The sequence below is a fragment of the Panthera uncia genome, chromosome A2, assembly GCF_023721935.1.
Source record: "Panthera uncia isolate 11264 chromosome A2, Puncia_PCG_1.0, whole genome shotgun sequence".
In the NCBI taxonomy this organism is placed as follows: Eukaryota; Metazoa; Chordata; class Mammalia; order Carnivora; family Felidae; genus Panthera; species Panthera uncia.
This window is the reverse complement of record NC_064816.1, coordinates 56,716,588-56,729,333: the sequence shown is the minus strand read 5'-3', so window position 1 is coordinate 56,729,333 and position 12,746 is coordinate 56,716,588. Positions and strand designations below refer to the sequence as shown.

Genomic DNA, 12,746 nt, shown 5'->3' with positions numbered 1-12,746 from the left:
TAACCCAGTACAGTAAAATATAAAATAGCCAAGCATCATTTTTCAAAATCCTCTATGTTCTGTTCACCTGTGGTAGGCTTTATTTTGAAACTCTTCTGCATCATCAGCAGGATATACACTTTACATTTTTACCTGGTTTCTCATGATTTGACCTAAATTTTGCAGCTTCTTAGTAACCTTCCTATACAACACAAAATTTTGCTTTTTCTTTCAACAGTGGTCACAAAGGCTGGCTCTTGCACAATGTCTCTTGCTTGCTTGGCCTGCCTTTTGAGCAAAGTAGCTTGGGCAAGGGGTGCGTGGGTGGCTCAGCCAGTTAAGCGACTGACTTCGGCTCAGGTCATGACCTCCCAGTTCGTGGGTTCAAGCCCCGCGTCGGGCTCTGTCTGACAGCTCAGAGCCTGGAACCTGCTTCCGATTCTGTGTCTCCCTCCCTGTCTGCCCCTCCCCTGCTTGCACTCTTTCTCTCCCTCTTTCTCAAAATAAGTACACATTAAAAAAAAAAAAGTAGTAGCTTGGGTGAGGTTAGACGTTCAATGTGTGAGGTAACAACAGTTTTCTTTATGTGAAGATGGGAGCTCCATCCACAACGCTGGCTTTAGGCACACCAGGTGGCACCAGCTCATCCTGGGAAGCACAGTGGAAAAGCTACTTAACGATGGGACTCAGCGCGGGCCACACGGCCCCCGAAGGATGGGTGTCCCTGGAGGGGGACATTTTGGCACATTCTAAGAAGGACTCCTCTGGCCTCCTGACTTCAAGCTGCCCTTAGGAAACTGTGAATCCTAAGCATCAGCCATGCAAGGCAGCTCCTTTCATAAGAAATGGAATTGATGGGGCGCCTGGGTGGCTCAGTCGGTTAAGCCTCTGACTTTGGCTCAGGTCATGATCTCACAGTTTGTGAGTTCGAGCCCTGTGTCAGGCTCTGTGCTGACAGCTCAGAGCCTGGGTCCTGCTTCAGATTCTGTGTCTCCTCTCCAAACCTTCCCTGTTCATGCTCTGTTGCTCTCTCTCTCTCTCTCTCTCAAAAATAAACAGTAAAAAAAAATTTTTTTTAAGTGTAATTGAGAACTCTACGTTCCAGATTCATCTTCTGACATCTTCTCCAGGTTACAAGTGGCAAGACCAGCACTCCGGTAGGTGTTTAGGGATCTCTAAATTAAGGTACATACTTCCATGGGAACTGGGTGATGGCTTCTGGGACTAATGAAGCAGGTTGTTAATAGATAACAATGCTGATCATAGATTAACATACAATGCAGACAATCTATTTTCCCAAGAAAATGTAATTTTAAGTTACAATCTGAAATAGAAGTATTTAATCACTGACTACTACCACTTACATACATACATAAAAACTATAAGGGAACAGGATTTTAATAAAAGTAAGCAGTTATAGAATAAGGATCTAACTTAAAAAGAAACAGCAATCTGGGGGGCCAGGGTGGCTCAGTCGGTTAAGTGCCAGACTTCAGCTCAGGTCATTATCTCACAGTTTGTGGGTTCTAGCCCCGCATCAGGCTCTGTGCTGACAGCTCGGAGCCTGGAGCCTGCTTTGGATTCTGTGTCTCCCTCTCTCTTTGACCCTCTCCCACTCGCTCTCTCTCTCTCTCTAAAATAAACATTAAAACAAAAATGAAAAAAAAGAAACAGCAATCTCATCTATCACTACTTTCAAGATGATCTGAGAACTCTCTTACACGCTTTTCCATTTTACAACTTCCAAAAGACAAATGAATAGACTCCTAAAAGCCATTCTCACCCCTTTTGAATAAATGTGAAAACAAACTTTGAAGAAACAGCATTAAAAACATATAATACTATTATTACCTGGAAAGTTCGATCGCATCCACCCATATGCACTTTATTCACAAAAATATTGGGCACAGTTCTCTGATTAGTGATTTCTGACAGCACTTCTTGAACATTGGCCCCATCATCTGAAGAATAAAAACTTAAATATGTAAAAACATTGAAAGGGTTCCAAACTTTGGGGAGTTGAACAGAAGTGTTACAACACCAAACGCTCACATGCACACAGCCATAAAAGGTCAGTATTTACATATTTATATATTATATAACTTCACAAAATGATGACTCAAGAAGAGGAAACACCCATGTATTTTCAAAGGAAACAAAGAATAAAGGCAAATCTATAAATTCATTTAAAACAAATCCTTCTAAATTAGATTTTGATGCATTATTCAATGGCCATGCCAAGACAAATAGGTAAGAATCCTCTTTAAAGAGCAAATATCAAGATATAATCTGCTTCAACTGTAATAACTCAGAAAATACTTCCTATAATTGCATGTGAAAAATCTTTATGACCCACAGTCCAAGTGTATCCTCCACCCCGAAAAATAAAACAAGGCCACGACTACCTCTGACTCCCCTATTTGGTATACGCCGTAGAAAAGTCTCAAAGATTCAGGAACATCTCACTTGTTAAGGAGACATGGCTAAGAGGAGTTGGTGAAGTCTGGTGGAGGCAGAAACCAAACTGTTTTCAGTTCACCACCCTGGTTCCCACCCTTGCAGACCACATGTGTAAAGTGCTCAGTTAATATTAGCTGGATGGATGAGAGATGACAAGAATTCAAAAGCGTAAAGCTGAAAAGTTCCTGTGTTTCCCCTCATGGCTAATACAATCAGGAAGTAAGGGTAGTTTCTTTTCATTTATAACAGCTTAATCTATTTTGCCAGAAAGTTGGCAGATACTTATGACATGCCTTGAAGGGTTTCAAGGTTAGCCGTTTATACATCTTCCTCCTGCTCCCTTCCCTCAAATATGAAAAGCATATAAATAAAAAAAACTAGGGGCGCCTGGGTGGCTCAGTCGTTTAAGCGTCCAACTTCAGCTCAGGTCATGATCTCACTTTGTGAGTTCGAGACCCATGTCAGGCTCTGTGCTGACAGCTCAGAGCCTGAAGCCTGCTTCGGATTTGTGACTGCCTCTCTCTCTGCCCCTCCCCTGCTCACGCTCTGTCTCTCTCTCTCTCAAAAATAAATAAACATTAAAAAAAAATCTACACCCAATTATTTGTCGTGTAGTGTTCTATTTTCTGCATGGTTGAATGTAGACAAAGACGGCTCACCTAACCCAAAGAGACAAGAGTAAATTGAACTGAACAAAGCAAACGGCAGGTAGTTAGTCTTGTTGATGTTTATTACAAACAAAAGTATACACTACCCATCCTACTTACCAACTTGATCAAGTTCCAAGATACTACACTGAACGCCCAAAGAAGAAAACATTTCTTTAACCTGTAACAAAAATGTACCTGGGTTTTACACTCAAGAAGATTCAACAGAGCTACAAAATATGGCATACAGGTGTTCGAAGTAGATGTCCAGTTACCTAATCGCAGTCAAAGTAGTATTTTAAGGTCCCCTTTTCACCGTCACTTAACACCCTTCCCACCCTCAGCCCTCCAGAGAAAGCCCAGACGTTCCACTTCCGGGACAGAGGCACTGGGAGCTTGGCAGAACCGCTCCCTGGTGAAACACCCACAACTGGTGAAAACTACTAAAGAAACAATCATTTAAAGTCTCTGGGAATTGTCCTAAGGGCACACAGCAAATGAAGCATTTAGTCAAGCAACTCTGGTAGATCAGAGTCATGACCCGCACCCTCCCGCCCCTGCTCCTAGGTCAGCTAGATAGAAGCTCTATTTCAAGTGTGAACAAGAAAATGAGGCTCCCTAATCCCTGAAATCCCTGGCACCAGAAGGGGCAGGCCACTGGCACTTCTTAGTCTCCCCACCGCTCGGAGTGGCAAAAGCCACCATTCGTGGAGAGTGTGGCTAACGACACAGGGGCTCCATTCCTCCCTTCTTTCACCCAGCCCCCACTCACAGATCAAAGGCTCTACCCCCGGCCAAAAATACTGTACAGCAAGGATTCGGGCTGGGAGAGGTAAGCCAACAAGACCAGAGGCTATAGTCCGCACCCAGAACCCCGCTCATAAAGCAGGGTTGTCATGCCAAGAGAATCAAGTCGCTGTCCCACCCCTAGGTCTGGAGCAAGGTCTCAGAGATTTTGCCCAGGGGAAGAGGTAACCTAAGATCAGAGAGGCCAAAGCTCTATCCAAAAGAAAGGACTTTATTTGAAATAGACTGGGGCGGGGGGGAGGGGGGTGGCAGGGAGGTCAAAGTCTAAAGGCACTCTTGAAAACAATGATGATTCTGGTGGTAAGAAAAAAGGAGAAGGCTGGTAGCTTCCTGAGAGTAACAGACAATTTGCAAGCCAGCAAGTTTACCAAAGAAAGCCAAGAAGCTTTGGCCAATAGCCCCTCTAGGGTCAGAATGAGTCACAAATAGGCTTCAAAAACTACCCCTGCAAAGGGGCCCAGACCTCACTGGACAAGAGCGTGGACAAGGCTTCGGCTCAGGTCATGATCTGACTGTTCGTGAGTTCAAGCCCCGTGTCAGACTATCCACTGTCAGCAAAGAGCCTGCTTCGGATCTTCTGTCCTCCCCTCTCTCGGCCCTTTTTCTCTCACACTCTTTCTCTCTCTCTCAAAATAAATAAACATTAAAAAAAAAGTTCACTGGCGTGCCTCAACATAGATTTAAACTGGCAAAAGAAAATAATTAGCATACTGGAGGATACATCAATAGAGATTGTGCAACCTGAAACCACAGAGAAAAAAGAAGGGGGGAAAAATGGATAGTGTCAGAGAAACATGTCAGAGAAACTGAGCACACCAACATACACAGGGTGAATATGAGAAAAAAAGAAAGAAGAAGGAAGTTTTTTGAAGACATGTCTAAAAATGTCCCCAATTTGATAAAAAACAGTAATCTACATATCCAAGAAGTTCAACAATCTTAAAGTAAGATAACTTAATAGGAAACGGGTCAAAGATCTACAGCAATGAAGTGTATGCCCAATGAAGAAAACACCGAATTTAAAATGGCAGAAAATCCTGCGGCATTTTTAATGGCCCGTAAGTCACCCACTCCTTGATGTTTCAAGGCACAATAAGAGGTGAGCAGCAGCCTGGGCCCCAGGTCCGTTCCACAAAATGGGGAGAGCACACAGCCCAACTGTGCATGTTCTAACTCAAGGGCTGCTTTAGGGATCGGTCTCTGTGATGCCTAACTCAGAGTTCAGATGGTCAAAGTGGCTGGGATCTTAGGCTAGTGGAAGCCATGAGGAGCAGTGGGGGTCACTCACGAAAACTGAAAATGGACTACAAATCTGCAGACAATTGGGGGCAAGAAATTACAGGCAGGAGACTACAAGATAACAGCTAAGGTCCCAAGTAGAAGTAGGGGAAAGATTCTTGAGGAATTTCACACACCTTAAAGATTTTTTTTTAAGTGTATTTATGTATTTTGAAAGACAGCGAGAGAGAGAAAGGGAGAAAGAGAGAGCGTGCACCCACACACAAGCAAGAAGGAAAGGGGTAGAGAGAGAGAATCCCAAAAAGGCTCCATACTGTCAGTGCAGAGCCTGACATGGGGCTCGAACTCACAGTGAGTTCACGACCTGAGCTGAAATCAAGAGTTGAATGCTTAACTGAATGGGCCACCCAGGGGCTAACATACTTCAAAACAGCCCTGTATAGGGGCGCCTGGGTGGCCCAGTCAGTTGAGCATCTGACTTCGACTCAGGTCATGATCTCACGGTTCACGAATTTGAGCCCCATGTCGGGCTCTACGCTGACAGCTCGGAGCCTGGAGACTGCTTCGGATTCTGTGTCCCCCTCTCTCTCTGCCCCTCCCCTGCTCATGCTCTGTCTCACTCTATCAAAAATAAACATTAAGAAAACCAAACCAAAACAGCCTTGTATACAGGAAAATTGACCCCACGTGTGAAAAGCACAGACAGGTCCAGGGAAGACAAATGTCCAGAAAAGGCCTAAAAAGATGGCAAGACTTCATGCTGCACTGATTAGTGAAGTTCTCCCCCAGCATGAAGTCAGTCTGCAAAGACTATGACAGGTAGCTGTTTTATGCTGAATTTTCAACTAAAGATCATATGGATACAAAGAAATAAAAGAACACGACCCATTCAAAGGAAAATACAAATCTCCAAAAACATCCTGAACAAATACAGCCTTCAGATTTACTTGACAAAGACTTTAAAACAACATTTTTTTAATGTTTTATTTATTTTTGAGAGAGAAACAGAGACAGAGACAGAGGCACAGGGAACAAAGAAAACAGACAAATTGGATCTCATGAAAATTAAAAACTTTTGTGCATCATAGGACACTATCAACGGAGGAAACTGTTGAGTTCCACTTGCAAATCACACACCTTGTAAGGGATTCACATCTAGAGTATATAGAGAACTCCTAAAAGTCAACAACAACAAATAACTCAATTTAAAAACTTGACACAGCACTTGAATTGACATTTCTCCAGAGAAGATATTAGCCATTATCAAATGGCCAATAAGGACGTAAAAAGATAGCCATCAGGGAAATGCAAATCAAAACCACAATGAGATGCCACTTTGTGCCCATTAGGATAACTATTATCAAAACAAAAACAAAACAAAACAAAAAACAGAAAATAACAAGTGTTGGCAAGGATTTGGAGAAACTGGAAACTGTTGGTGGAAATGTGAAATGGTGTGACCACTACGGAAAACAGCGTGGTAGTTCCTCAAAAAATTAAAAACTGAACTACCATATACACGATCCAGCAATTCCCATCTCTGCGTATATACCCAAAAGAACTCAAAGGAGGGACTCAAACATCAATTTGTACACCCCTGTTAACAACAGCAACATTCACAATGGCCTAAAGGTGGAAGTGACCCAAGTATCCGTCACTGGAGGAATACATATAATGGATTATTCAGGAAAGAAATTCTCTCAGGCTACAACGTGGAGGAACTTTGAGGATGCTGTGCTCAGTGAAATAAGTGAGTCACAAGAGGGCATATCTTGCATGATGTCACTTATATGAGGCAACTAGAGTGGTTCAATTCATGGAGAGGAAAACAGAATGGTGGTTTCCGGGGCTCGATGGGAAAGGCAATGAAGAATTTAGCTGGGGAAGATGAAACAGGTTCTGTGGACAGATGGCAGTGATGATGGTTGCACAGTAATGGTTAAAACAGTAAAATTTATGTTATATATATGTTACTGCCCCCCACAAAGCTGACAACGGATGTATGAAATTTTAACACACAAACATATGGATTCAGGACTGGGGAAACATGGCTTAAAGTTAATTTGGGGAAGAAGTTTAAAACCTCAGGGCGCTTCTGTGGGGCACCCAGGTGGCTCGGTCAGTTAAGCATCTGACTCTTGGCTTCAGCTCAGGCCGTAATCTCACAGGTTGTAAGTTTGAGCCCTGTGTCCGGCTCCCAGCTGGTAATGCGGAGCCTGGTTGGGATTCTCTCTCTCTCTCCCTCTCTCTCTGTCCCTCCACCACTCATGTGTGTGCGTGCTCTCTTTCTCTCTCTCTCTCTCTCTCAAAATAAATAAATAAATAAATAAATCAGGGCGTTTTTTCCACTGTAGTTTGGGCCATTATCCTAACAGTAACGTCTCCACTCATCTAGCTGTTTCCACAGTCTACTCTTCATACCATTGCCAGATTTCAAATCACAGACCTCTTCACTCCTCTTCCCAAAAGACTGAGATGACTCTGCCCACATCAAGTCCACACTTACCTAGGAGCATTTTAAGATCTCCTCCATATGACTTTAAGTGTAAATTTCCAGCCATTTTCCAATTTACTCTCCTGATTCCTATCATATCCGCTCCGTTCAGCCACACACTAATTTTCATTTCAGCATCTCCTACTTTTGCTTATACTAATTCTTTGGCTAGATGCTCTTTTTTACCTACAGATATCCAATGTATCTCTCAAGAAACAGCTTACATACAATTTCCTGAAAATTTTCCGATCCGCCACACAAGCGATTATCTTTGCCTCTCATTCCCTTTTTTTTTTTTTTTCAGTCACTTCTTGCAGGACAGGAGAGCTGGCTGATTACTGCTCATTGGACTATGAGTTCTCAGTTTACTCATTTTTGTGTTTCCACAACACTAAGCTCCCATAATGCTTGTTGAGTAATATTAGTGGCCCAATCAAGGAAGAAACCTCTCTGCTTGATTCCACACAGATGTTGAATAAGGTGTCCAATTTGGGGTGATACATTTCAAAGGTTCATAGTCAAACTTTTGTACAATCAAATTAGTGAAGGGTCAAGTATACAGATAAATGATATGAGTACATAAAGAAAATGGGCTGGGGGCACCTGGGTGGCTCAGTCAGTTGTGTCCGACTTCAGCTCAGGTCATGATCTCACGGTTCCTGGGTTCGAGCCCTGCGTCAGGCTCTGTGCTGACACCTCAGAGCCTGGAGCCTGCTTCAGATTCTGTGTCTCCCTCTCTCTCTCTGCCCCACCCCCACTTGTGTTCTCTCTCTCTCTCTCTCTCTCTCTCTCTCTCTCAAAAATAAATAAAACATTTTTTAAAATAATAAAAAAAAAAAAAGTGGGCTGCCTGGCCAGGTAAGAAAAACGCTGAGAGAAAATACCAGAAGATCGATCATTCAAGTAAAAGCAGATTTCCTTTTTTTTTTTTTATTTTTTTAATGTTTTTTATGAGAGAGACAGAGCATGAGCAGAGGAGGGGCAGAGAGAGAGAAGGAAACACAGAATCCGAAGCAGCTCCAGGCTCTGATCTGTCAGCACAGAGCCCAAAGTGGGGCTGAAACTCACAAACCATGAGATCAGGACCTGAGCCGAAGTCGGAAGCTCAAAGGACTGAGCCACCTAGGAGCCCCAATTGGCTCAAGTTCTAAAAAAAACTAACAATCAGAGCTATACAATTATGTAATGGGACTGAAACTAGTTGCCACATTATTGGAAGTGTTGACAAACACAGGATGCAGGATCATTTGTCCTAAGATTTTCTTCATCAGCAAAGGTTCGACTAGAATGATCTAAGACCATTTATTTATTCAATGCACGTTACATGCCTGACACTATTCTAGGCCCCAGTGATACAACAGTGGACAGGTACCTTTCTGATCACTTGGCCCTTTTATAAGCTCCAAAGGACAACTTAAAAAGAGCAGAGATAGAAGGCAACGCCTGGAAACAGATCAATGCATACAGAAGAACCTGATGGTCATGATGAGTGAGCATTCAAAGTAGCACAGAAAGGGGACGCCGGGGTGGCTCAGTTGGGTAAGCCTCTGACTTCAGTCAGGTCATGATCTCACGGTTCACAACTTCGAGCCCTGTGTCAGGCTCTGTGCTGACAGCTCAGAGCCTGGAACCTGCTTCGGATTCTGTGTGTGTCTCTCTCTCTGCCTCTCCCCCTCTCATGCTGGCTCTCTCTCTCTCTCAAGGATACATAAACATTAAAACAACAACAACAACAACAAAGTAGCACAGAAAGGATGGACTCTCCAATAAATGAAACAGTGATTATCTGGTAAGTCATAAAGAAAAAAACCAAACTGGATCTCCACTCACATCATCAGCATCAAGTACAGGTAGAATAAAGGTGTGAGAAGGTGTCAGAAGCATGCTCCAAAACTTTCAGGAGCTAAAACAGGAGAGTATCTTTATGACCTTGGAGGTAGAAACAGGTTTCTTAAAGATGATACAAAAAGCACAAAGGAAAAAGAAGTGACAGACTCAACTACATTAAACTTGGCAAATTTCAGTTAGCTGAAAAATCTCACAATCAGAATGAGAAGAAAAGTCAAATCTGGAAGACTGCCAACACATATATCCAAAGGATCAGCACCCAAAATATACAAAGAACAGCTACGAATCAGAACAAAAATAAACACCTGACAGAGAAATAAGCATGAGATGTGAATTTCATAGAGAGGAAACCCAAATGACCTGTAAACACATGAGAAGATGTTTACCTTATTGGGGAAATTGAAAATTAAAGCCACAGAAAACTACCATTTCATAACTGCCAGAATGGCGATCATTAAATGTCTCAACAGTTGGCAAGAACTTAGAACAAGGGGAACAGTTATATACTGCCAGCGGTATAATCACTTGGAAAAACGTCTTGGAGTCACTTAGGCAAGGTCAGCTTCAAGATACCTACTCTAAGATAAGTGTTACATACTTGCACATAGCTTACTTGCAAGAAAAGGCACAGCTGTACTGTTTTCAAGAGCAAAATACTAGACAGCACAATCAATAAAATGTGGTATGATTCATCCTAAGGATTACAGATATGAAAATTAACAAACCACAGCTGCAGATACTAACACGCATGAATCTCTAAAACATAACTGCTGAGAGGAAAACTGCAAAATAATACATATGTATGATTTCTACTTTCATAAAGTACCAAAACAAGCCAAATGCAACAAAATATCATTTAAGGATATACATGTATTAGGGAAAACTGTAAAGCAAAGCAAGGAATTTTGGACAGTGGTAAACCCCAGTGGGGGTGGGCTGGAGGGGGAGGGAGGAGTATGTTAATAAAGGGAAACCTCACTAAAATGTAGTTGGGGGGTTCAGGAGGGATAGCTCTCACACCCTACCACTCCCCATCAATTGCACACCCAACAAGAAGGAGAAGGATCTTGCTCAGTCACTATCACTACCCCAGCAGAAAGAAGAAAGCCTTTCTCAGCCCCAGGGAACAGCCTAGCCAGTACAGCCAGTGAAAAGCCATCATGCTCGGAACCCCCAGTTTACCCCAGAGGACTTTTTGTTTACAATGGCCCTGCCAATCTCCCCCTTCCTCTATAAAAAAGCAGCCCTCTCCTCTGTTCAGATTTGCCTATGATTTTGCCTGTGGTTTCATGGTAGTTTGCTTGTCCTGGACTGTAATTCTGCTCTTTTTTTTATTATTTTTTTTAACGTTTATTTATTTTTGAGACAGAGAGAGACAGAGCATGAATGGGGGAGGGTCAGAGAGAGAGGGAGACACAGAATCTGAAGCAGGCTCCAGGCTCTGAGCTGTCAGCCAGACTTGGGGCTCAAACTCAGGAGCTGTGAGATCATGACCTGAGCTGAAGTTGGACGCTTAACTGACAGAGCCACTCAGGTGCCCAAGACCATGTTTTTTCTTGTTTGTTTGTTTACTGTTTATTCTTGACAGGGAGAGCACGAGATAGAGAGAGAGAGAGAGCGCGCGAGCGATAGCGCGCATGAGCAGGGGAGGGGCAGAAAGAGAGGGAAACAGAATCCGAAGCAGGCTCCAGGCTCTGAGTTGTCAGTAGAGCCCAACCCGGGGCTCGAACTGGAAAACCACGAGATCACAACCTGAACTGAAGTCAGAGGATTAACCAACTGAGCCACCCAGGCGCCGCGGGCAGTTTTATTTTTAAGGTTAGCAGTAAGGATTGGAAGAGGCATCCAAGGTTTCCAAAACACAAGTGTTTCATTATCCTTTAAGATGTATATGCATGATGTACATGTTTTATGAAACAATATAAGGCAGTGTAAACCTGAAAATAAACCTGAAAAACATAGCTTATAATTTGATAAACCTAACCTAATAGTTTATGTTTTTTCATATTCCATGTATTATTATTTCAACTTTTTGATAATATGCAGTTCAAAGTACTGAAAGTCCCTGTTTGTACAGATGGGTTTCTCTTACTTGGGTTCGTTTCTACACGGGTCATTTTTCCACTAAAAACAAATGTGCCCAGAAAAACAATGCTGTATTCCCAGCTAGCCCAACGAAAGTTAAGGCAGTGGGCAAGACGCTGAAATTACCCATCACCTGGTACCATCCTCGCACCCTTCCTTACGTTCGTTTAACAAGATGTGACAACCAAGGTTAGGTGGGGTTCTGTAACCTGGTCAAGGTCACGCAGTTAGGAAGTGGGATCTGAATCCAGCTTTAGTATACTCCCACGTCCTGGCCTCTCCCCACACCACCCTTTCACCAAGCAAAAAGTTTGTGGAAATGCCTTTATCTCTCCAAACAAGCTCTTGATAAAGAAGCCAACGTCAGGCTCCACAGGCCGAGTCCCGAGAACAAGTATTGACTCCGAGGCCCGGAGTCTAGGAGGTCGGCCGCGTGGCCGTCTCTCCCGCGGTGCCAAAGGGACCAAGCCACGGGGCCTGTCACCACCACCGCCGAGACCGCGCGCGGCATCCCGGCTCGCGTCCAAGGGCCGAACCGGCTGGCGCTCTGTCCGCAGGGTCGCGGAAGGGATGAGCTGTCTGGACCCCGGGAGACCCCGCTTCCCCCGAGCTCCCACGCCCCCAGCAGCCAGCCGGCCCGACCCCCCAACCCGCCGGCCCCGCCCCCGCCCCGCCTACCCGCGTGCAGTGCGGACAGTAACTCTTGCTGAAGATCATCACTCGGTTACCCTCGATTAGGCCCAAGAGGCGGCGCCGCAACTCCTCGCGGGCCTCGGAAGACGAGCGGCCGGTGCCGGGAGACGACAGGCGGGCCCGGCGCCCCGGCGGCGAAGACACAAGCACTCCGCGGACGCTGCCCAGGCGACGGTTAGGGGCGGTGCCCACCTTCACCGGCCCCGGCGAGGTCTGCGCCCGCGGCGGCGGTGGTGGCGGTGGTTGCGCCAGGGCCTCGGTGTCGCTCCCGGCCTGGCCGGACCTGCTCAGGGACCGAGAGGCTGGCGGCGGCGCCAGAACCGGGCCTGGAAAGGGGGAACCGTGAACACCGCCCACGCCACGGACTGACCACAAGTTAGCCTGACCGCCGCTCGCGCCGCCCCGCCCCCGGCGCCGCCCCGCCCCCGGCACCGCCTCCCCCCCCCCTCCCCCGGCCCCGCCACGCCCCCGGCCCCGCCACGCCCCCGGCGCCG

At 45.0% G+C, this 12,746-nt stretch overlaps 1 protein-coding gene across 1 annotated transcript in view; it reads right to left on the bottom strand.

Annotated features, from left to right (window-relative positions):
- TXNRD3 (thioredoxin reductase 3) overlaps positions 1-12,746 on the bottom strand; it is a 74,444-nt gene that overhangs the window by 50,092 nt on the left and 11,606 nt on the right. The window contains exons 2-4 of the mRNA XM_049642254.1: positions 12,238-12,680; positions 3,207-3,267; positions 1,831-1,940 (exon numbers count right to left, since the gene is read on the bottom strand). Of these exons, the coding sequence (XP_049498211.1) occupies positions 1,831-1,940; positions 3,207-3,267; positions 12,238-12,680 (614 nt within the window). The remainder of the gene's footprint in view (positions 1-1,830; positions 1,941-3,206; positions 3,268-12,237; positions 12,681-12,746) is intronic.